Source organism: Tribolium madens, unplaced genomic scaffold, assembly GCF_015345945.1.
Source record: "Tribolium madens isolate multiple individuals breed KSU strain unplaced genomic scaffold, Tmad_KSU_1.1 Scaffold_3;HRSCAF=73;Tcas5.2_LG2, whole genome shotgun sequence".
In the NCBI taxonomy this organism is placed as follows: Eukaryota; Metazoa; Arthropoda; class Insecta; order Coleoptera; family Tenebrionidae; genus Tribolium; species Tribolium madens.
The window spans coordinates 11,042,151-11,065,317 of NW_025401006.1; the positions used below are offsets into that span (position 1 = coordinate 11,042,151).

Below are 23,167 nucleotides of genomic sequence, written 5' to 3' on the forward strand. Positions count from 1 at the left end.
ACTACAACAAAGCGGGTTTAAACCAGACGCACGTTTTCTTCAGGTTCAACACAATCATCAATTTGAATGTCAGAAGCTACGGATAAAATACCAAACGTTTATTAAATGGGAGAGAAAAGAACACCAACAAAATAAAAAGAGAARGAAATATTTAACGCATGCGTTACAATTCTCAGGGATACATAATACTAATTTGGAATTTTGTAGGAATTTAATTGTACTAATGGAGACACAGATTTGTTCCATTAAATTTTAATCGGAAAATCGAACTTACAATGGATTCACTTTTATGAACACTTGATTAGAAGTAAAGTAGTAGAAAAAATGGGCAATGAACTCTGGTGTTATTTGTTTTAATTCTGCAGACACGGTAATAGTTGTATTASCAGTGGTATTACATACAAAAATTTTAACTTTTTTAATAAAAATTTACAGCATCTACAAAAAAAAACAAATGAAAAGATCAGTGTTCATATAAACCGGTCTTGGGGTTAATGACTGATACCTGAATTTAATTTCTTTTATTATACAGTCATTATTAAATTTGCAAAAAAAATCATTGTTCCGGCAACCAACATTACACAAGTGTATTATTGCTTGTGTAAACACTTTATATTGAAATTAGTTAACTTATTTTTGTTGCAAATTTCTTCAAATAAACCACTTTSACGCACATTTAAACTATTGCAAATCCTTATCACTCTATTTTGTCCCCTTGACGCTCCGCCTAAGTATGTCGTTACCATAACCTCAAACCATGCTTAAGTTAGTAAAAGTGTGGCAAATCGGCCGTTTAAGCTACACAAAAGGCTTAAAATTACAAAAACATCTCGTCCACCTACACCATGAAAARTCCGTACTTGCAAACACGCTTTTGTGTCTAGAGCATCCCCCTGTCTACACCACTGGAATTCGCACCAAGGAGTACCCCCAAGCTGTAGCACAAGAATTAGAGGCTTTAGGTGGCCTACAATTCCTGAAAAGTTAAAATGCTAATATATTTTATCCAGGAGCGGAGTTCCACAGGACAGACAGAGGCGGATTGATTACTTTTCATGGCCCCGGCCAATTAGTTGTTTACCCTATCCTCAATTTGAAAGATTTCAAGCCGAGTATGAGGTGGTATGTGTGCCATATTGAGAAAACTGTGATACGGTTGTGTAGGAAAATGGGAATTGAGGCGGAGACTTCACCACATACAGGGGTCTGGGTCAATGATAATAAGGCAATAATCGTTTTTTTTTTCTCTTCAGTGTGATAACATTTTTTGTAGATTTGTGCCATTGGGGTACATGGGAGTCGATTTGTGACCTCACATGGCCTTGCTCTTAATTGTTGCAATGATTTGAAATGGTTTGACCATATTGTACCATGTGGCATTGAGGGTAAAGGTGTGACGAGTCTATCCAAAGAATTAAATAGGCATGTGACTGTGGAAGAAGTAGTTCCTYTGTTTTTGRACAGTTTTTCCGAAACTTTTTCATGCAATTATGTAAATTTTCCTAAACATGAATGTGATAGCATTTTAGCAAAAATTATTTAATAAAATTTTTATTGGTGCTATGGTTTTTATGAAATAAACAAAAGTGACGTTTCAGTCTGAGACAAAATGGCCAAAAATCCGCTTTGTTGTATAATTTGGTTCATTGCTCTTTATTTTTCTTTCATCATTGCWTTTTTCTGTTCATTTTGGTACATCATATTTTACCCTTTCACAGTGTGTATAAGCGCTTGCTCGGTAAGTCCCAAACTCAGTACTAACAGTTTTCCTTTTTATGACATTTTAGGACTATACGGACCTGCTACTGAAAGGAATTCAGTTACCTCACTACTGTGCTAACAAAATGGTAAAATGTGAAGGATGTTAATGTATTGTAGGTTTTTCAAATAAAAGGCTCTTTGAAATCGTAATTTTTATTTTGAAATGATTATTGATAATTGGTAGTGGTGCGCACGTAGACAATGCCTGAAGGCATAGACACCTTATCAACTTTTCCAGCGAAAATTTTTTGGGCTTCCTCCTCYTTGACTGTTGGYAAAATCATAACTTTTTCTCCCGGTACCCAGTTGGCAGGAGTCGCCACTTGTGGTACCCTATCCACCAATTGCAATGAGTCAATGACCCTCAAAATTTCACTTAAAAACCAATTAGAGTCAATCACCCAAATTTCAGCCCACTTACTCCACATTCCGACCGGTTGATTGAGGATAATGCAWGGAAAGTCTCAAGACGTGCTTGGGGTCTATAATATAGAGGGCTCTCACTGTTAGTGCTCTCTGTGCATCGTCTTTATGCTGCTGATCAATCATATCCAACATCACAGCCAACTCGCGCTTTTCATCTGAAATTATAGGATAGGGGAATTCCCCGGGAATGTCGCGGCAATACGATTTGATATCATTAACCCAATCAACGTGATCTTTGAGTTTGTCACATGAATGTGCAAGGAGTTTGACATTGCGTTTGGCGAAATGGGGCTGGTGGACAGCAATGCGCCCCAATTCGGTGGTACAAACCGGCGTGAAGTCGGCCGGATGGGAGAATAAAACTACCCATCTAGAAACAAAGTTACCAAAAGTGGTAAATAGGGGAAGTACTCACTTGTCGCCTTGCCAGTCATAGAACTGGATAGGGCCTTGGGTTGTCTCGGCTTTGAAATTGGGCACAATGTCACCTAATCTTAAACGCATGTTGGTGGAATGAAGACTGGAGGTGAAAAATTAGTCGAAGATTTATAAAGTGAAAGTTGGGGGGACTGCGACAGGGTCGGCACTGATTTATTATTTTTATAGAACTTGAAAGATTTTTTTTCCGTTTAGTGTTATAATTTTCAGACAAAAATAAACTGTTTTCAACTTTCATATCTGCGAAATACCTAGCCAATTGGGTAAATCGAAAAAAATTTGAACCAAATATTAATAATGAAGGCCTGACCTGTATATTTTGAACAAATGAACAATTATTCATAATTCAAGTGTTAAAAAACAGAAGATAACCTTTTGTTTTATCTCCAAGTCATAAGAAATCATAAATAACTGATGTTTTCCGTTGTCTTGATTTTAATCAAAAAACTATTCTAGAAACACATAAAGTCAATTAAACGACCAAAGATTGTTTTTAATTTATAAAATAACAGAATTATTAATGGACAAATTTATTTATTTATGTGAGAATCTTCTGCGTCAATAACTTATCAGCTATTCTTTATTCAAATTTCCCGCCTGCACTTTGGATCTTTAGCTACTTGCTTTAAAACGTGTTTTATTATTTAAAATACCAAAGTGTAAACACAAAATTTAATAAAGGAAAAGGCAAAATCTTTCTGTAAACGTTTAATATTTCCTCTTAAATAATTGCATGAAAAACGCAACCTAAAGTCACTAGAAACGATAGTTTCTAGTGACTTTACCGCAACCTTAGCATCAGTTTTGACATTCTACAGTTTTGTCAAACGTCAAACTCAAGGTCGTGGTAATTTTATGCAGAAAATAAAAAAGTGAATCACCTATTATTATTAAAAAAGTGAAAAACAGATAAAAACTAGTTGAAAATGAATCGATTATTCGGCAGAGGCAAACCGAAAGAACCTGGCCCTAGTATAACGGACTGTATTGCGGGGGTAAGTGCTTTAGTCACCCCATATTAATCTTTAAAATTGTTACTATTCCCAAGGTGGATCAACGAGCAGCAAATGTTGAAAAGAAAATACAAACCTTGGAAAATGATCTCCGGAAATTCAGAGATCAAATGTCTAAAATGAGGGAGGGGCCAGGAAAAAACGCAATTAAAGCTAAAGCACTGAGGATCTTAAAACAAAAGAAAATGTATGAGCAACAACTGGACAATTTAAGAGGCCAGAGTTTTAACATGGAACAGGCGAATTATGCCCACCAAGCGTTGAAAGACACGCACACCACTGTTGTAGCTATGAAAGATGGGATGAAACAGATGAAGAAGGAATTTAAAAAGATAAACATTGATGATATTGATGTAGGGGTTGTTTAAGTGTGTCTTGTATTTATTAGAATTTTTTAGGATGTTCAAGACGAGATGGCTGATTTGATGGAACAAGCAGATGAGGTCCAAGAAGCTCTTGGTAGGAGTTACAATACACCTGAATTAGATGAGGATGATCTTGCTGCTGAATTAGAAGCCTTGGGTGATGAAATTGCCCTAGATGATGACACTAGTTACTTGGATGATGTTAAAAATGCACCAGAGGCACCTAAAGATAAACCTGAATCGGAAAAAGATAAAAACAAGGTGATTACCTGGTAATTAATTTCCCATAATGACTTTTAATTTCAGGATGGAATTCCAGTTGATGAGTTTGGTTTGCCGCAAATTCCAAGTCATACAAATTAAATATGCCTTCATTATTCTAAATGTAAATATGCTAAAATCAGCTACAGGTCTGTGTAGATCATTTATTGCACATAATGGTAGTTGAGATGTATTTTCATGTGATTTACAATTTAAGTGAATACTTTTTTTGGTTTTATATTTTATAATTAAAAAGTTAACAAGCTACTTGGTTCTTCTCTGACCGATATCTTGATAAAATTCAATTATATCATGAATGCTGTTTTGGCATTCCTTAAACTGATCAAAGTTAAACCCAGATATAGCAGTGTAATGGTGAACATGGGCCTAAAAAATTGTTAATAATGTAAACAGGGAAAAATATTGCATATACTTTTCTTTGGTATAGTTTCGTAAATTGGCTTAAAACCTCTTGAAATAAGTTTGACGTTGATGAGGTGTTACATAATGAAAACATTGAAAAATCTAATCCCTTGGGGGCGACATTACATAATCCCACTTTAACAGCTTTGTTTGACCAACAAGCAAAGTGTAATTTACTTTTCAACTTATCAATGTAACCCCTCATATCATTTATTGAATAATTTCCTCTTCCTAATAAAGTTAGACTCATCGCCATAAATCTGGAATCTAAAAAATACACTAAATTGAAGTTACAAGCAAAAACCCACCAAAAGGATCGACTTTTATCAGTTGATTGTTTCTACTACAGGATGATAAAAATAGTTCGTTTTTTAATTGATCACTGAAACAAAAACAGTAATAAACAATTCCAGAAAGAAATTAAAATACCTGTTTGTGCTTGAGTTAAAAAATTTTAATTTAAAAGGACTATAACCACTGGCTAAGAAATTTAGTTTGGGAAATGGTACCATATTTGTGTTAATCTCATTCATATCAATGTTCATTTTTCCTCCAAATCTTGAACCACTCGTTAAATGTAAAATCATATCAACGATAATTTTGTTCATATCTTCAAATGGTCTAGACGGGGAGAAATACGTTTTATTTTTTGCACTGTATCGCCCTGTGTGTCTCAAAGCAATGTCTAGAAGTGCTCTATTTTCAACTGGAAACACACAAGTGGCACTTTCTAGTAGTTCTTGGGTGGCAAAAGCCATGTTATAGGGACATGTAATTACGTCTTCTGTGCCTGTTGGATACACACAAGCTACAAACCTAATTTTTCGTTAATAAAAACTAGAATCCGCTTAACTACCTGTCTATGTTTGGAAAATTATCTGCCAGTAGTTTTACTATGAATGTTCCTAGCCCTGACCCTGTGCCACCCCCCATTGAAAATAAAACTAAAAACCCGTGTAAATGATTACATTTCTCRACGTTGTATTGTATCGCTTTGAGAATTTTTTGYTTAAATTTAGGRCCATGGCTACAATAGCCCTCTGCCCAGTTATTCCCAGAACCAGGATAGTGTGTGATCAAAGACTTACTATCAAATAACTCGCGAAATTTTCCCGATTTGAATCTAGCGACTACACTATCCTCCATATCGATGCATAAAAACTAAAATATATAACATCTTCACTTGAAAAAAAAAGTTAAAAATTCTCACCCTCGCTTTTGCTTTACTTCTCAATAAATCGCTCAAAGTCTCGAAAGTAGTACTTGATGAACTTATATTAAAAAAACTCGACATGAATTGCTGTAATTCCGCTTTATTGCGTTTAGATTTCGCTGGAGAGTCATTAGTTATTTTTATATCATACTCTTGGAGAATTTCAGGTAGGAGAAAACTGCCGATTTGGTTGCCACATTGACCAACTGGGGAAAACAAATAAGGAAAAAGTAGTTTCGTACACACTTACCTTGTATCACGAGAAATTCACTCATTAATTTTTTTAACTTCTCAAATACATACAAACACCCTTACATAACCTCACTTAATTCGAATTTGAAACAAACCCGCCCAAAAAACTTTTCTCATTTGGTGACTTTAGTCACGCGCAAACTATTTTAGTGTCTCTCTTTAGCATCCTAAGATTGTATCTTCTCACTCTTTTTATTAGAGTTTTTTGCGTTGTAGAATATCTTAGGAAACTGTCAAACAAAAAAATGTAACGGAAAACGAAATCACAAATCAAAAAAATTACAAATCCACTCAAAATTATTATATTGTAGTCTTCGAATTTTTCAAATTTATACGCAAATGCATTTCATTACTTTTGTTCTTTTGGTACTCAGTGCCGGTTCGACGTGTAAGGCCTTCCAAGGTATGTGTACAAGTTGTAGGTTAATTGTCTTTTCTAAATTTTACAATTTTAAGTTCATTATTTGCATCAAGGGGAAAAATACTCTGCTGGAACTCAAAGGGTGCCTCCAGAATTTCATATTTTTTGCTATGTGGGGAAGCCGAAATATTTAATACACATTTGGCAAAGTGTCATAGTAAAAAAAAGGTTTCTTATTTAGTTGTTATCTAATGTTTTGTAAAGCTTCAGGTGGATCATATATCTGGTGATTATACTCAATTTGAAGGCACTTCACCTGATGTCGTTTTGGAAGAATTTAATGCAAATAGATACAGCTGGAATTTTAACTTATTTACAAACAAGCAAAAGCAGATGCATTTAGATCCATTTAACAAGAGCTGCATTGGAATTGACAGCAGGGATAATTACACAGTGACTTTAAATGTTATCAGTAAGGGAAGACAAAAATGTTTGTAAAAAAAAATATTTTTCTTCTTTTTCATAGGAATTGATTACTGGAAATTTCTTTTATTACTGGGGGGCATCACACTTTTTCTCTCAGCAAGCAAATTAAGCAGAAACACTTTATTTTATTACATATGTGGCATTTCGCTTGGAATTTGTACTTCTTTCCTTATTCTCATTTATTTAATTAGCAGACTATTCCCCAGGGTAAAATATTCTGATGTGATTTTTGCTTCATAAGACTATTTTTTTAATTTTAGAAACCAATAATGTATGGAGTGGCCGCGTTTGGATGGTCGATAGGAATCTACCTTATACAACTTTTATGGGATAACGTCCGTGTCATTTTACTAAATTACAAAATTTACGTAATATGGTATACTCTAATAACTGGCTTTCTAAGTTTCATAAGTATGTCATAATTGGTATTTTTGCAAACAAAAAMTAATTTTACAATTAGTTTGCTATAGATGGGGCCCSATAGAGAACGAGAGAAGCCGCAATTTAATCCGTTGGGCCCTCCAAGGGGTYGGTCTAATCGCAATGTTTTTCAGTACCCAATTTCAGGAAGCYGCAATGGGTCAAATCATTGCGCTTTTGTTATTTCATAACGTGCCATCAACGTGGCTTTCAAAGCCAAAAACATACTGGTAAGAATTTTGTGTTATCAAAATTTGCTGTAAGACAAACGTGAGTTGTTAATTGTTTRCATGTGTTTTCAAAATTTGCTGTAAAACAAACGTGAGTTGTTACTTAATTGTTTCATTAATGTATATTTTGTCCTCTTCAAGGAAAAAAAGATTTCCACCTAAAATTAAGCCAATAACAAATGACGAATATTATGAACAAGGAGTTAGAGAAACGGCGAAAGCCTTAGACGATTTGAGAAAATATTGCTCAAGTCCTGAGTGTAAACAATGGCAAGTGGCTATGAAATTGAAAGATGTCAAAAGGTGCGTCAAGTTACCACAAGTAGCGCCATCTGAAATGTTTTTTCACAGATTCGCGTCGTTTATTGAAGGGAACTCGCATTTAAGTGATGAAGAAATTCTAGAGTATGAAACGTCGATCCATACAACGGATTTAACAGACGATGAAAGTGAATACACAGATGAAGAGCAGTGATTTTAAGACTGACATTTGGTTATTTATTTATTTAGTTCTTAAAAACATTAATATTGTAAAAATTGTAAAATACAATTTATTTTTACTTAAAGCTTCCTTACCTAAGGCCACAAAAGTAAAATAAAAACTTAATTAGTGTAATGGCAGTATTTTCCATTTTAGTTAATTAGTAAATTAATCAGAATAGGTAAAAAATGGCATTTAAGTGTCAACGTATTCGGGATATCTTTTTTGCCTTATCAACACAAGGTGGTGGAACTGGAGGTTTATTGGTACAGTAGCGATTATACGTTCTGGAAAATAAAAATATTAAAATYAATTAATTAAAWGTGATGTAACAWACATTCTGTAAGCCTCTGTTCGTAAATATTCCATCAAATGACCGACTCCTAGTTGCAACTGATCTGCAATTGGAGCCACCCATTCATTGCCTTCAAACCTAAAAACGGATTTATTTGACGTCATATCGAGATTCCCGAGTTCAGGGGGTATTATAGTAAGACGATTCCCTTGCACGTGGAGTTCACGTAGTCTCGTTAACTCTCCCAACTCTTTTGGTAACTCAATCAAATCGTTTTCCCTAAGTACCAGCTAAAACAAGACACGCCATTTWTGCTTCAAACTCARAWTATTTGCTTACAATCTGTAGGTTTTTTAGATTTTTCACTTCAGGCGGAAGATACTCAAAGTCGTTATCCCCCAAATACAAGGCTCGTAAAGTTTCTAAATAAAAAACTAGTTGTTTGGAAGCAGAAAAAATTGATAAAGTTACCCATCATAAAAAAATTTCCAGGAAGAGATTTCTCATTCAAATTGTTGTAAGTCAGATCAAGAACTTCCAGGACTGGAAAAGCGCCAAATCCGCGAGGGAGATTGTAAAGACGATTAATTGCCAAGTTGAGAATTCGTAATTTTGGCATTGATGATAATGAAAGGGGCARTTCCTCAATCTGGTTGTTGGTTAAATTTAAAATTTCGAGGTTTGTTAAGTTCGCCAGAGCAGGAGGTACGACTAAAAGAGGGCTTTTAATTTAAGGCCCTAGAGAGGTAAGTGTTGACTTACATTTAATCTTGTTGTGACTTAGGGTAAGTCTGGTTATGTGAGTCATACTAACTAAAAAAATAAATTAATCAATTCCGTGTGTTAAGACAAGTTTGTGTATTGTTATAGTTAATTATTGGCTGAAGTCATTACGTCTTCATTATCTATAAAAAAAATCTCATTCGCCGCTGTTAGAGAACAGAAATTTGTATATTTTTAAGATTAGTGAAGTAAATGGCCCGCCAGTTGTTTTGGGCCACGCCCACTCAGGTGGAACAAGATACCAAATTAGGTAAAAACCTTGTCGAGGAGATTCCACTTACGTAAACCTGGTGTTTCTTCAAACGAAGAAATGGCCTTATCGACCAAATCAATTTCGGGATTTTGGATCTCCCGTGCTTCATCTAAAACTTTTTTAGCTTTAGACATTTTGCTTGTGTTTGGAAGACACGAAACTGGTCCTTGATTCATTGCGCGCGCACGAAATGCCCGTCAAATTTAAAATACAACTGACCACGTTGAAAGCCGCGATCGAAATGAACTTTTTCACTTGYYAGTGGTCTGACTGGACGTTTGCCAAGTTTTTATTGCTCACAAGCTTATTGCATGCAAACTTCTTTTCACAGTAGGCTAATTGAATTATCAAACATATGCTAACTAACTTTGAAAGGAAGTAAAGTAAAGACAGTTGGAACATAAATACAAAAGTTTATTTGACCCTTTCCTTACACTACCTACCTAATTACCTAATATTAAAAAAATCTTAAAATATCCCGGAAATTCGGCACGGCCCTGGACTCTGCGCTATGTGCTGAAACTCAAAAACACACTTGTTTAGTAGAAAGTTAAACAAATATAAAAATATACGATTTCTAGAACGAAATATTATGTATAGAACATGGAACGATACATTTGATACTCTACTTATTCCAGTCATTGTTACAGCCCTGAAGTGACTTGACTGCGTCTTTGACTGAAATCAGACCAAAGTGTGAAAATAACAATTCAATAAAAACAAGACGCTCCCAACTTCTGAGTCAAGTGACTTAAAATAACAAATAAAGCTCAGAAGTTGGGATATACCAAAATTGGACACTACCACACCTTTTGTTTCAGAAGGTGGACTGCAAATCCTTCTGAAGTTACAATCTCCAATTCCGTGAGGTCCTGAAAATTTAAAAAAACAATAGTACTCCAAAATTTCACAAAAACTAGCTATGTAACAATAACAGTTATTCCCAGTTATTCCTAAGTGCAAGGAAAGAGTTTGACTACACATAGACAACAAAAGTATACTTAGATACAGACATTTTAAATTAATTCAGTCGTTCCAGGCTTGTTGGGCRTTGTCGCTGCAGATGGAACAGAACTCTAACGAAACTCTGTGTTTAGAGACGTGCAAACACACTCCAACATCATCCTCGTYTTCATTTGTAGTATAATTGTGCTCTTGTAAATGCAAATTTTCTTCAGTTGTTTCACTAGAAACTGGGTCTAGAATTGTATCAGTGACTCCCATGAAATCATCAAGTTGAATATTATTAAATARATCGTCAGTAAAATCATTCAATCCACTTTCAGAATGTGGACTTGAAAGAAAATCTGATTCAGGTGTAGGAAAACTTGGGTAACGTTTTTCCTCCCATGGATGTGCTGTTTTTCTAGCTATAGGCTGTTTTGGCTTTGAAACATTCAATGATAAACTCTGATCCAAGGATGTTGAGACTGACATACCTGTACTGTGGTGAATATTTTTTATCAATTTGCCAATATCTCTACTGTTTGCAATCACACTTTTCAAGTATTTGACTTCTTTCTTTAAATCAGCGATAAGTAAAGACTGACTGTCTATCACTTTGGAATAATTTATGTTCTCAGTTTTTAAATGACCCACTTCTTTTTCAAGATTTGTAATGTAGATTTTCTTTTTTAAGCGATTTTCGCGGGCCATTATCGCGTTCCTTGACAAGCCTTTGGTCTTACGTCCACCCATCTGTAAACCCAAAAATTCAGTATTTTCATGMTCAATTTTTCGTAAACGCCTCCGACTTACCCTCCTGTTGTGTTGAGAAAAATCCCCATCATCAATATTTTCTCCATCTGATGAAGAAAACTCGTTTTCGGAAACGTATTTCATACGTTTTGCATTTGAAACCATCTCGACTCAATTTCACGTTTTAGCACCAAGAAAACTAGCTCAAATTCACTTACGTGATGACTTTTTACTTATTCTAACAACTTACACCTAAAAGTTCGACTAYTTTATTGTTTTTTTTTGTAAAATTCGATTATTACAAGAAACGCCAACGACAACCATTAAAAACAAAATGGCCGCGCATGTGCATTTTCAATTGTTTTACAAAAGGTGGTGCAACACACAGCCAATCAATTTAAACCTTTAAAGCGCTACTTTCAAAAATTTCAAAATAACCTTGCAATTGTACCCGATTACTACTTTTGTTCTTGTTTTATTTTTATTTTAATTACCTTGCTTCAAGCCTTAAGAACTTTCAGATATATAAGCAAATTTACCGGTTTTCCCTTGACCCCATTTTTGCGGTAAATATCCTGCAGCAGATGAAACGTGCAAAGAAACAGGTGTCCTGCACTTTTTATTAACCAGACCTATGCGTATTTTTGCACGTATACCCAACTCTTCCGCTTATAAATGCTTGTCCTCCTTAATTTATAATTTATTGGAGTATTTTTGTAAAGTGCGCTTTATTGTGTACATGTGCAAAGGTTTGTGCGTCATTTTTGACAATTCTGACACCATCAGCAGGGGTCGAAGTGTTTATTCTGATCTGATTTTTTGCTACTAGTGTTTCTCAGTGTATGATATTTCATAATTTAATAAAGGTCTGCAAAMGGTGTTACGTAAGCCAAGTTTAATAACACATATTTGTGACTTTACAGGATGAATTCATTGCTCAACACTTTATTAATAAAGACTCAACATATATTATTAAGTTCTCAAAATAACAATGTTTACAGTGTCAGAAAAGAGCACGCAAAATTTGAAGGTACAGGTCACAGGGTTAACAATTTGGAAAAGAAATTTTTAGTATGGACTGGTAAATACAAGACTGTTGAAGAAGTGCCCAATTATGTGGCGTAAGTTTAGTTTAGATTAAAGATAATCAGTCACGAGATAAAGTGCTTTAAAAYATACACAGTATTGCATTTGCAATAATTTATCATATGGAAATTGGTTTCAGAAATAATAATAAGTACTTTAGATGGCGCTGATGTAGCTTTATTCAGTACTACCGTGGCAGTACTACCCTCAAAATTAATTATTGTTATTTTTAGTCAAAATGTCGTGGAACGAGCTAGAAATAGAATGCGTATCAGGATTGCCAATTACATGATGGCTGCTACAGCTTTAGGATGTCTTGTAATGGTTTATTTAGGTAAACAAGCGGCACAAAGAGGGGAAAGTGTTTCACAACAAAATATTGAATGGCATCGCCAAATTAATGAGGAAGCAAAGAAGGGAAAGTAGATTTTTTSTGGTTGTACATATGTATTTARACTAGGAATACTAAGATTTACGATATTTAATGCCCCTTGTAAAATATGTTTATAATAGAATATTGTTATTCATTTTGCGCCAATAAAGTTTTCAAACATAGTTTTTGCCTTTTATTTCATTAGTTGTACCTATTTATAAACACTATTCGTTTATAGTCTTTATCATTAGTTCAATTTACGCCCATTAGGATAATTTTAAAAGCTTTAAGAACTTTTTGACCTTGACGTAGTGTTAGTAGAGAGCTATTCTACCTTCTTTATCTCAATTTAAATTGAAAATCACCGGTACCACTTTCTTGATTTGTGTGCAGCTTAAGGTACGTATCTTTTCTGCTCTCGCTGTTTATCTTTATCTCAAATATTACAAGACGTCTTTTCGTCATCTTTGATAAATCGGAACCCAGCAAACATGTTTTTCATTGATAAACTCTCGTGACCTTTTTCTATCAATAACAGCCCCCCATTGGATTTAAAAAGCAATTATTTCCCAACTCTTTCATTTTGTGTTACTTGGCAGTGTAATCGAGTTACAATTTTCAGACATGGCAACAGGTGGTAATTTGGGTAAGTTACCCACGTGTTTTCTCTAACCTTACATCTCAAATGTGYCCAATTCTAGCTCTTTTGTCGGTTTCGAACAAAACCGGTCTCATATCCCTCGGGAAAAACCTCAAAGATTTGGGTTTCACACTTGTGGCAAGTGGCGGTACTGCTAAAAGTCTCAGGGAGGCGGGGCTTGCCGTTAAGGATGTCTCAGAGATCTCAGGAGCGCCTGAGATACTTGGAGGGAGGGTAAAGACGCTACACCCGGCGGTACATGGGGGGATTTTAGCTAGGTATAAWACCCCAGACTCTCTTCGAGTTATAATGAATTGTCTTGTAGACTTATCCCATCAGATCAGGAGGATTTAAAAAGACAAAAAATCGACTTGATTCGAGTCGTGGTTTGCAACTTATATCCTTTCGTTGAAACTGTTTCAAACCCAAATGTTACAATCGCCGATGCTGTTGAAAATATCGACATTGGGGGCGTCACTCTACTCAGAGCCGCCGCCAAAAACCACTCCAGAGTCACCGTAGTCTGCGACCCTTCAGACTACGATAAAGTCATTGCCGAAATGCGTAGCACCCCCAACAAAGACACCACAGTTGAAACTCGGTAAATGGCCCAAAATCCAACCAAACCAAAAGTCATTATCACATTTTAGCCAAACTCTGGCTCTTAAAGCCTTCACACACACCTCCGAATACGACTTGGCCATTACAGACTACTTCAGAAAACAGTATTCARCCGGAGTGTCGCAACTAACGTTGCGTTATGGCATGAATCCTCACCAAAAGCCGGCGCAAATTTTCACTACTTTGTCTAAACTACCCTTAACGGTAGTTAACGGAGCCCCTGGTTTTATTAACTTGTGCGATGCTCTCAATGGGTGGCAGTTAGTTAAGGAACTTAAGGCAGGTTTAGGGCTACCCGCGGCCACAAGTTTTAAACACGTATCGCCAGCGGGGGCTGCTGTGGGTGTTCCCCTCGATAGCACTCAGGTAAGTGACCGATTTTGCGTAATCATGATTGGTCAATTGTGATAAGATAGGTTAAGGTCATTATTATCACTAATCAATGCGGTTGCACAATTTCCATTGAGATTTTCATAATTAAGGCTCGGATTATATGCACGAAAAATCCGTAAAAYATGCGCATRTACAGAGTGTTTCACATAATTTTACGAGGCCTGCGCCTGTAATACATATTCCGATACGAACTCGATTACAAATTTTGAAAAATTGGATAATCTTCTCTAGTTTGTTCACCCTTTCAAAAATTATAACGTTTTTAGTTAGTTTCTGATTAAGATAGATAAACTAGAATCATATTCATGCCGTCTCTTGATAGAACAAATGATAATTGTTTCTGAAAAACTGCAGTTTATGACTATTATTAAAACAGTGATTAGTTTGACAACTACTGTCATGGGTTTCCAAAAATTAAATAATTAAATGTGTGTTTTTAGTATCCAGTGTTCTGTGACTTTTGTATATTTGGGTGCGTACATTAGGCGCAAGCCTCTTAAAGTTATGTGAAACACCCTGTATATGCACGTATTTTCAGAAAAATATGCACAAAATATTAAGAAATATGCTCGAATATATGCCAAAGATGCATCGATATGCAAAACTTTTAACAATAAAAAATCAAAGTTGGAATAATTTTTTATCCTCGAGTACACTAAAGTTTGTATTTTCATTATCATTATCTTGAACCGCACACGATGAACCAAAGAGAATAAATAAATTGGTTTTACCTCAGACAAGCCATTTTAATAACCTAGTAATTAAGCCTTTCTAAGAAATCTGTACTTTTCAGATCACATCACTTTAAACAATTTTGCTAAAATTCATTTGCAGGCAACTACTTATCCACACAGAAAGATTTATTYGATTTATACTAGGTGAGTAAAAAGTATGGAACCACACATTTTTTGCTTAAACTATTTATTTTTTTTTTAACTAATTGATGAATTAAATGTTTTATCAAGAATAAAATTTTTCGAATATTTTATTTTTGAGTTCTACAAATATTTTTTTTAATGGCAACCCACTAAAAAAAAATGTTTTGTATACTCTCCCAAAAACAACTGTGTTAGAGACTATCTACTTTTTATTAAAAGCAAAACAAAATTTCTTTTTGAAAATACAATCAGATTTTTTATATTACTTTATTTTATATTAATTATTATTTTCCAGAGGAAAATAATTAAAAAAAGACTTCATATTCACTCTGTATAAAATGAATTTAAAGAGGCAACACTCAGCAAGATACTGATTCTTTGAGCCYGGCTTACGAATTACTGGTTGTTTTCTCTTAAACATATTTTGTAATCGGATCATTTTTCTTAAATTGGAATATTTTTAACTTGAACTGACATTTTTAATCGGAAATTTGTGATTTGAAGAAAATATGCACAAATATGCATTATTTCCTAAAATATGCTCAAAGTTACCAAAATATGCATTTTTTAATTGGCTTATTTTAATCAAAAAAACATTAGACATGCATAGAAAACTTACAATTTTGTTGATATACCTCTTAATAACAARTATGCATTTTGCATATAATCCGAGCCTTATTCATAATTGCATATCAATGCATATWTGGCATATATTGGAGCGAGCATATTTGCCTCCAGAAAATAATAATTAATATAAATTAAAGTAATATAAAAAATGAGATCGTATTTTCAGAACGAAATTTTGTTTTGTTTTTGAGTTATGCGATTTTTTTTTGTTAAAATTGCAATTTATTTGAAAAATTTTTTTTGAAAAAATTAAATATAAAGCAGATAGTTGTAATCCTTAGAGTATAGCTTTTATGAAAAAAATGATTTTATAGTGGGTTGCCATTTAAAAAAAATATTTTTTTTGTAGAACAAAAAACAAAAGGAAATTTCGAAAAATTTTATTCTTGTTAAATCATCACATTTTTATAATACTTTATCAMTCATCAATTAGTTTTTTCAAAAAATAAATAGTTTAAGGAAAAAACGTTTGGTTCCATACTTTTTATTCACCTGGTATATGCGCATATTTTACGAATTTTTCGTGCATATAATCCGAACCTTATTCATAATTGTGTTTCTTAGGCTAAACTATGTATGGTCGATGATATTTTCTCCGAATTAACCCCTGTCTCGACGGCGTATGCCCGTGCTCGTGGTGCCGACCGTATGTCATCTTTCGGCGATTTTGTCGCACTTTCTGACCCTTGTGATGTAATCACTGCTCGAATCATCTCCAGAGAGGTTTCCGATGGAATCATCGCTCCGGGTTTCACACCTGAAGCTTTAGAAATTTTGAGAAAGAAGAAGAACGGMAATTATTGTGTTCTYCAAATTGACCCAAATTACGAACCTGATCCAATTGAACGCAAGGTTCTTTTCGGGCTTACTTTAGAACAACAAAGAAACAACGCTGTCATTAACAAATCCCTCTTTACCAACATTGTCACCAAGAATAAGACATTACCAGATGGGGCAGTTCGTGATTTGATTGTAGCCACTATTGCTTTGAAATATACACAGAGTAACTCGGTTTGTTACGCTAAAGACGGACAAGTTATCGGAATCGGTGCTGGTCAACAGTCCAGGATTCATTGCACTAGACTTGCCGGAGATAAAGCTGATAACTGGTGGATCAGACAGCATCCWAAAGTCATCAATATGAAGTTCAGAAAAGGGGTTAAAAGGGCTGAAATCTCCAACGCGATAGATAACTACGTTAATGGGACTGTTGGTAAAGACATGGATCGGAAAGTGTTCGAATCTATGTATGATGAAGTACCAACTGAGTTGACTCAGGCCGAAAAAAGGGCATGGTTGGATCAATTGAAGGGGGTAGCTTTAGGGTCAGATGCCTTTTTCCCCTTCAGAGACAATGTCGATAGGGCTCGTTTGGTCAGTTAACTCGTCTTAAATGTCAGTCTTTTACTAATAGTTTGTTTCAGAGTGGAGTCTCATATATTGGCGCTCCTGCCGGTTCTACAAATGATGCCGAAGTTATTGTTGCGTGCAATGAACACAACATTACTTTGGCCCATACGAATTTGCGACTCTTCCACCACTAACTCTTCGCTTATTTTTAAAATTTTTAGATATTGTACTCAAATAAACGAAATAAAAATGTTTTCAAACTTATTGTTGGTTTATTGATCCCTTATCAAAACTGTATCTTAAATTTGTTTATACAAAACCAACATCCATGACCTCACAATAACCCGATCTCGGATCCGGTTATAGTATTCGTCTAAACTCGACTTGCGAGCTAATTGCTCGGTTTTTTGGTGGGGTTTTATTTAACGTCACAAGCATGTCGTAGGAAATGTCATCATCAGTTTTCTACTAGTTTGGCTTTCCCACTAAGCAAGTGTAGGAGGCAGGTGGTTTTATAAAATTTTAATTTTTTGGACAGCTTTCTTAGTGCTTTTAAATAATGACCATATTTGTTTTGAAAGTTTGTGAAATTAAAGAGTTTTAATAATTGTGAGTAGTTTAGTATCGATATAAGACTGACGGTTTTTGCAATATGGAGTGTTGTTGATTTCTAAGAAATGTGATTATGTGAAATCGAGTTGTTTATTGGAAGAGTACCAGCTTGACATTTTGATGTCTTTCAAGTGAGTATAATTGACTTAGCGGAACTGATTTTGTTACAGTAAGGACGAAATTTGCGGTTTTTGTGTAATATTTCAATTTTATATRCAAATACGTAAATAAATACATAGTGCTGCCTAATAAAAAAGTATTTTTTTTAATAAAATAGATTAAATCATGTTTTTAATGTGCATAGTAGTAATGGATTTTTTCAAAATTTCACTTTTCTGCTTTCCGTTTGTTTCCGGTTCAGAAATTACAAATTCGCATGTTGTTTACAATTCATAAACAAAAAATTTCTATAATTTGTGATACATAATAACAATTTTGTGATCGGCTTGAGTWCGACTTCATGCACACAGGCATTTTATTTTCTTTAATTTACTTCGTTTTTAATGAAAAACTGTTCTTTTAATAATAAATAATCATTCTAGGTAGGTATAAGTTTATTGTATTGATTATTATACCACTACATGGTCACTAAAGCGATTTTAATATTAATAATAATACTAATAATATTAATAATAATTTTACTCTGGTAAAAAACAATCCTAATGCACATCTTTACAGTTGTGATGTAACTTATAAGTGTAATGGATGGAAATTTCTAATTCTGCTGCAAGGTCAATAATAATAAAATAATAATAATAACAGAGATTATTACGAAAAGGTAAGAATCACCTTTATCTGTAAAAAAATAGTCACGAAATGTTTACAAAACTGAAYAGTATTTTATTTATTTTTTGACTGTAATAAAAACCATAATCAAAAATAAATCTTTGTCGTGCTTCAGTTATTTTCACACGTTTTTTCCATGCTATGCAAAATTGATTCAGGAAAAATAACGAGTGCAACTAATTGTGCAATGTGCACATACCTACTTCATTAGAGTAATAAAGGGAAATATTTAATTATTTGCAGTGAATGACAAAAAATGTTAACCTGATGCTCTATAAAACATGCAAAAGATACATAAAGTTAGTTTTTAAACTCATTAATTTCTGCCAGTGTCTGTACATAGATACCTGTTAATATGTCGGCTTTTTATGTTATTTTGATTAATTGGAGATTATAGATAATAAATACATGACATTGGAAAAACCAATAGAGTTTGATAAACTTAATGACCTAAACACAAAAGCGTTTATTATTTTTTCCAAAACTCGTTTTATTATTCTGGGACTTCCATACGATGATATAGGACGCGCCAACAATTATAGGCAAATTTCGGCTTTTTATTAGGAATTTACCAGAAAATGTTAAAGTTCAATATTAATTAAAATGACATTTTCAGACTTAACTAGATTTATGATGGGTAAATTTTGTCGACCAAAACGAGAAAGTTGCTCGACTTCCGAAATAAAGCGAATTTACTGTACACTTTATTTTTTAATTTTTAGAATTTTTTGAGCAAATTTGTCCGTTTTGTAGACACAAAAATCAATAATTTAAATATGTTAACTAAAAACTCGTTTCAAACTCGTTTAGTGTACTTGGAATTTTACTTTCACGTTTGCAGCGTCTTATAATTATGGAAGACTTGAATGTTCACGATTCTATTAATAATATTTTTTGCTTTGAAGATTATAAAGCAACAAACAGTCCGAAATAATAATCAAGGCTAAAGTTTTGTTTGGTATTCTTCAAACACAAGCGCCGTAATCTTTACATCATTTTCTTCACGACACGTGACTAGCATCACACAATTTRCAAACAATAACTTTCTTTTCTCTTCCAGACTATAAACATGAAAAATGTGTGGCCAATCCTTCTTTTACTCATCTATCTAAAACCATCAACAAGTCTCAAATGCAACCGCGAAGATAAAAAATGTCTGTGTCTTCCAGGGGCAGAATTCGAATTTCAATGCCCCTCCAGTTTCGAAGATGGGAATACTCCAGATTACGTCATTCATGTAAAAGGGGAGAAGGAGATTTTAATCGATTGTTCTCTCAGTATGACGGAATTTAAAATCACTTTACTTCCTAATGTCACCATTGAGAGAGTTGAAAAATTTCGAATGAGATTTTGTCCATTACCTCCCAGAAACTTCAAAGAGGTGTTAGACTGGTTTGGGATTAAAGAAGTCAAAATTTTGCAATACTCAAATTACGAATTGCCCAATACGACTTTATCTAAAGACTATTTTGAGGGACTTGAAGATCTTGAAAGTTTATCATTGGAGAATAACGGATTAATAGAAGTCGAAGAGGATATTTTTGCAAATACTCCAAAATTGAGATCACTCGAATTGCAAGTGAATAAACTCAAACTTAAGACAAATTTGTTTAAAAGTACACCGCTATTAAAGTCTTTGGATATTTCTCAAAACGACTTGAATTACCTTCCTCAAAATTTATTTCAAAATCTTGAAAACTTGGAGCTGTTACATGTCTGGGGTAACAAAATTCAACAAATTGATGATTTAACTTTTAACGGTTTGAAAAATATAAAATCGCTGGAGTTAAGTGCAAACAAAATTGAAAGAATCTCTGAAAATGCTTTAAAAAATTTAAACAATTTAGTACGAATTAATTTATCAATGAATAAATTGCAATCAGTACCTGGGGATCTCTTTAGCCATAATCAAGAATTAAAATTAGTTATAATGAAAATGAATGAAGGCATAAGGCTTCCGAATTACCTGTTTTCGAACATCTCCTTACTTGAAGAAGTTGATTTGAGCGATTGTAAATTGGAAGACATTTCTTCCGATATTTTCAAGAATTCTCTAAACTTGAAAACAATTAAATTGAGTCAAAACAGATTGAAGTTTATATCGGAGGGACTTTTTCAAGGACTGAAAAATTTGGAAGAGATTTATTTGAACCAAAACAATATTGAGACAATTAACAACGTTTTTAAGTCACTTGAACGACTCAAAGTTTTGTCGCTTGAAGATAATCAAATCATGGAAATTAAAAAACAAACATTCGAAGATTTGATAAGTTTGGAGAAGATTAATTTGCGAAACAATCACATTACTAAGATTAATAACCGTTCATTTTACAATAACAACAATTTAAAAACGATTGATTTGTCCCATAATAATATTTCGGAAGAGTACAGTTCACAAACGTGCCTTTTGGAAAATGTCCACAACGCTGAAACTATTGAYTTAAGTCACAACTTAATTAGACGAATCGAAGACGTGGTCACGATGTACAACAAAGTCAATTTAAARTCTTTGGATTTGAGTTACAACCGCATACAAATAATACACGTGAGTATTTCTCTTATTTCTTAATCATGTATAACTGTGTGATTTTAGTTGAAAGATCTTCAGCCTTTGGCTAAAAAGCTAATTATCAAGCTGGACCACAATGATATAAGAACGGTTGATTTCAATTACCTCGAAATGATTATTACAARTACAAAACYCCGAGATGCTTTATCTAATCCTGATCCGTCGTATTCTGTCATCGATTTGAATCATAATCCTTTAAATTGTGACTGTTACAATTTTGATTTAGTGAGATATATCACAAATGAGCTTAGGCCGGAAATTAAAGTAATGTTTGATTTGAAAATGGAAGAATTAAAATGTGCAAGTCCACCGCCACTTGAAAACTTTTCGATTGAGTCATTGCCAATAAAACTGCTCATTTGTCCAGTTGTAAAAGGATGTCCGGAGGAGTGTTTGTGTAGTCAAAGACCCTATGATCGATCTATGATAATATATTGCGCGAATAAAAATTTGACTCGATATCCTCAAGTAAATTTGAGTGAGTTTGCAACGATTGAATTTGATCAAACTGAAATGCATCTCGAGGGTAACTTTTTAAATACTGGACCTGATAATAATTTGACTGATTATGACAATATAACGGAGCTTTATCTTTCGTCTAATGAAATTGAAACGATTTCGTGGATGCCACCAAAACTAAGGGTAAATATCTTTCTGTATCTTTATGAGTGTTATAATTGGGTTGCAGGTTTTGAAATTGGATAATAACCGAATCAGTTATATCAACTCCAAASTTTTAAGCACATTGAATGAGTCACATTTGCACAATTTGACTTTGTTTAATAATCCATGGAAGTGCGATTGCAACGCAGCAAATTTTACCAATTTTCTACGCCAAAATACCAAAATTGTATGTTTTGGGGTTAAAAATGTAAAGTGTTTAAATGATTTTTGTAGGTGGATGCAAGACACATTTATTGTTTCAACAGCACAAACCGTTTAATTGAGTTAAACCGGACTGACCTTTGTGACGAGTGGCAAGTCGTCTATCTCGCCTTCATAGTCCTGACAGTGCTCTTCTTTATTGCCTTTGCTTTTGCACTCTATTACCGCTACCAGCAGGAGATAAAAGTCTGGCTCTTTGCTCACAATTTGTGTTTGTGGTGGGTCACAGAGGAGGAGCTTGACAAGGACAAAATCTACGATGCTTTCATCAGCTACTCGCACAAAGATGAAGATTTCGTCACTGAAAACCTTCTTCCGGTTCTTGAAGGTGGTCCTCAACCTTACAAACTCTGTCTTCACTATCGTAATTGGATCCCTGGAGAATTTATTACAACACAAGTGACAAATTCGGTGCTCGAATCGCGTCGGACATTAGTGGTGCTTTCGCCGAACTTCCTTGAAAGTGTTTGGGGAAAAATGGAGTTTCGGACTGCTCACACTCAAGCAATGACGGAAGGACGTGYTCGGGTTATTATTGTTTTGTACGGAGATGTCGATGTGGATTCTTTAGATGATGAACTYAAAACGTACTTAAAAACAAACACTTATGTGAAGTGGGGCGATCCCCACTTTTGGAATAAGGTGAAATATGCTTTGCCACATTCAAGAAGAAATGGTGCAAATAATCAAAAAATTGCAAATGTTATGAATTGTATTGACGATAAATTTAAGTTAGTTGCACCGGTTACGAATAGTCCGGGTACTACTCCACCAGTTCTTGCACTAGATCCAAATATGTTAAAACATCCACTCAATTTTGTATCTAGTCAAGAAATAGATACTCCACCTGCTGAAGCAGGGACATTGCTGGTATCGACTGGTCTTTAAGACTGTGATTTTGTTATTATGCTGTACAAATTTATTAAGATAAGGTGCCAAAATTTTGTATGTAAAATACGTACAAATTATGTTTTTCCATTATTGGAATTTTTTAATTGTCATTAACACTTCGTACTGTTAAATGCAAATAATATGTTAGAATTATGATATATTTTATAAATTTTTATTGTTGTACTCTTTAAAAATATAGCCGTTTTCGTACATCAGTTATTTTGATTAACCCAACCTTGAACCCATCTCAGACGTGCATTCCAAGAACCACCGTATCTAGAATAACAAATTTTCACA

The 23,167-nt window shown here is 34.1% G+C and overlaps 10 protein-coding genes across 16 annotated transcripts; 6 read left to right on the top strand and 4 right to left on the bottom strand.

The window, feature by feature from the left end:
* The first annotated feature begins 574 nt into the window (after window positions 1-574).
* LOC123008282 (putative lipoyltransferase 2, mitochondrial) lies at window positions 575-1,559 on the top strand. The gene is made up of 3 exons (XM_044404047.1): window positions 575-962; window positions 1,011-1,225; window positions 1,274-1,559. Exons 1-3 carry the CDS (start codon window positions 758-760, stop codon window positions 1,541-1,543), a joined length of 690 nt encoding a protein of 229 aa, XP_044259982.1. The 5' UTR covers window positions 575-757; the 3' UTR covers window positions 1,544-1,559.
* A 339-nt stretch (window positions 1,560-1,898) lies between these two features.
* LOC123008283 (peroxiredoxin-6-like) lies at window positions 1,899-2,756 on the bottom strand. The gene is made up of 3 exons (XM_044404048.1): window positions 2,603-2,756; window positions 2,183-2,557; window positions 1,899-2,136 (listed from the first exon to the last, which is right to left on the bottom strand). The coding sequence occupies exons 1-3, from the start codon at window positions 2,689-2,691 to the stop codon at window positions 1,929-1,931; spliced, it is 672 nt and encodes a 223-aa protein (XP_044259983.1). The 5' UTR covers window positions 2,692-2,756; the 3' UTR covers window positions 1,899-1,928.
* Window positions 2,757-3,445: 689 nt separating this feature from the next.
* Window positions 3,446-4,531, top strand: LOC123008276 (charged multivesicular body protein 5). Its single transcript, XM_044404039.1, has 4 exons — window positions 3,446-3,620; window positions 3,674-3,991; window positions 4,037-4,264; window positions 4,310-4,531. Exons 1-4 carry the CDS (start codon window positions 3,552-3,554, stop codon window positions 4,364-4,366), a joined length of 672 nt encoding a protein of 223 aa, XP_044259974.1. The 5' UTR covers window positions 3,446-3,551; the 3' UTR covers window positions 4,367-4,531.
* LOC123008271 (tubulin epsilon chain-like) lies at window positions 4,415-6,386 on the bottom strand. Its single transcript, XM_044404030.1, has 7 exons — window positions 6,151-6,386; window positions 5,898-6,106; window positions 5,544-5,848; window positions 5,117-5,503; window positions 4,996-5,069; window positions 4,698-4,954; window positions 4,415-4,651 (listed from the first exon to the last, which is right to left on the bottom strand). The coding sequence occupies exons 1-7, from the start codon at window positions 6,173-6,175 to the stop codon at window positions 4,529-4,531; spliced, it is 1,380 nt and encodes a 459-aa protein (XP_044259965.1). The 5' UTR covers window positions 6,176-6,386; the 3' UTR covers window positions 4,415-4,528.
* On the top strand, window positions 6,374-8,265 carry LOC123008272 (nuclear envelope integral membrane protein 1). Its single transcript, XM_044404031.1, has 8 exons — window positions 6,374-6,555; window positions 6,609-6,730; window positions 6,778-6,985; window positions 7,040-7,206; window positions 7,260-7,410; window positions 7,460-7,649; window positions 7,791-7,952; window positions 8,001-8,265. The coding sequence occupies exons 1-8, from the start codon at window positions 6,492-6,494 to the stop codon at window positions 8,122-8,124; spliced, it is 1,188 nt and encodes a 395-aa protein (XP_044259966.1). The 5' UTR covers window positions 6,374-6,491; the 3' UTR covers window positions 8,125-8,265.
* Window positions 8,138-9,712, bottom strand: LOC123008273 (ras suppressor protein 1). The gene is made up of 6 exons (XM_044404032.1): window positions 9,490-9,712; window positions 9,188-9,238; window positions 8,897-9,136; window positions 8,765-8,847; window positions 8,468-8,715; window positions 8,138-8,417 (listed from the first exon to the last, which is right to left on the bottom strand). Exons 1-6 carry the CDS (start codon window positions 9,635-9,637, stop codon window positions 8,333-8,335), a joined length of 855 nt encoding a protein of 284 aa, XP_044259967.1. The 5' UTR covers window positions 9,638-9,712; the 3' UTR covers window positions 8,138-8,332.
* A 145-nt stretch (window positions 9,713-9,857) lies between these two features.
* LOC123008274 lies at window positions 9,858-11,560 on the bottom strand. Of its 5 annotated transcripts, none has more exons than XM_044404035.1 (4): window positions 11,462-11,560; window positions 11,220-11,411; window positions 10,271-11,159; window positions 9,858-10,139 (listed from the first exon to the last, which is right to left on the bottom strand). In XM_044404035.1, exons 2-3 carry the CDS (start codon window positions 11,322-11,324, stop codon window positions 10,488-10,490), a joined length of 777 nt encoding a protein of 258 aa, XP_044259970.1. In that variant the 5' UTR covers window positions 11,325-11,411; window positions 11,462-11,560; the 3' UTR covers window positions 9,858-10,139; window positions 10,271-10,487. The 5 variants fall into 5 exon arrangements, with proteins under 5 accessions (XP_044259970.1, XP_044259969.1, XP_044259971.1 ...); XM_044404034.1 differs by having other exon boundaries at window positions 10,271-10,333; window positions 10,475-11,159; window positions 11,220-11,514; XM_044404036.1 differs by having other exon boundaries at window positions 11,220-11,358; window positions 11,410-11,506.
* Window positions 11,561-11,776: 216 nt separating this feature from the next.
* Window positions 11,777-12,800, top strand: LOC123008277 (UPF0389 protein CG9231). Its single transcript, XM_044404040.1, has 3 exons — window positions 11,777-12,025; window positions 12,083-12,280; window positions 12,479-12,800. Exons 2-3 carry the CDS (start codon window positions 12,084-12,086, stop codon window positions 12,669-12,671), a joined length of 390 nt encoding a protein of 129 aa, XP_044259975.1. The 5' UTR covers window positions 11,777-12,025; window position 12,083; the 3' UTR covers window positions 12,672-12,800.
* A 111-nt stretch (window positions 12,801-12,911) lies between these two features.
* LOC123008270 (bifunctional purine biosynthesis protein ATIC) lies at window positions 12,912-17,391 on the top strand. Of its 3 annotated transcripts, none has more exons than XM_044404028.1 (7): window positions 12,912-13,017; window positions 13,157-13,264; window positions 13,320-13,536; window positions 13,584-13,859; window positions 13,909-14,245; window positions 16,342-17,151; window positions 17,202-17,391. In XM_044404028.1, the coding sequence occupies exons 2-7, from the start codon at window positions 13,243-13,245 to the stop codon at window positions 17,319-17,321; spliced, it is 1,782 nt and encodes a 593-aa protein (XP_044259963.1). In that variant the 5' UTR covers window positions 12,912-13,017; window positions 13,157-13,242; the 3' UTR covers window positions 17,322-17,391. The 3 variants fall into 3 exon arrangements, with proteins under 3 accessions (XP_044259963.1, XP_044259962.1, XP_044259964.1); XM_044404027.1 differs by having other exon boundaries at window positions 12,925-13,017; window positions 13,069-13,264; XM_044404029.1 differs by having other exon boundaries at window positions 12,936-13,017; window positions 13,241-13,264.
* A 183-nt stretch (window positions 17,392-17,574) lies between these two features.
* On the top strand, window positions 17,575-23,082 carry LOC123007001 (protein toll-like). The gene is made up of 5 exons (XM_044401996.1): window positions 17,575-17,870; window positions 19,586-21,070; window positions 21,119-21,736; window positions 21,783-21,944; window positions 21,992-23,082. Exons 2-5 carry the CDS (start codon window positions 19,595-19,597, stop codon window positions 22,865-22,867), a joined length of 3,132 nt encoding a protein of 1,043 aa, XP_044257931.1. The 5' UTR covers window positions 17,575-17,870; window positions 19,586-19,594; the 3' UTR covers window positions 22,868-23,082.
* The last annotated feature ends 85 nt before the right edge of the window (window positions 23,083-23,167 follow it).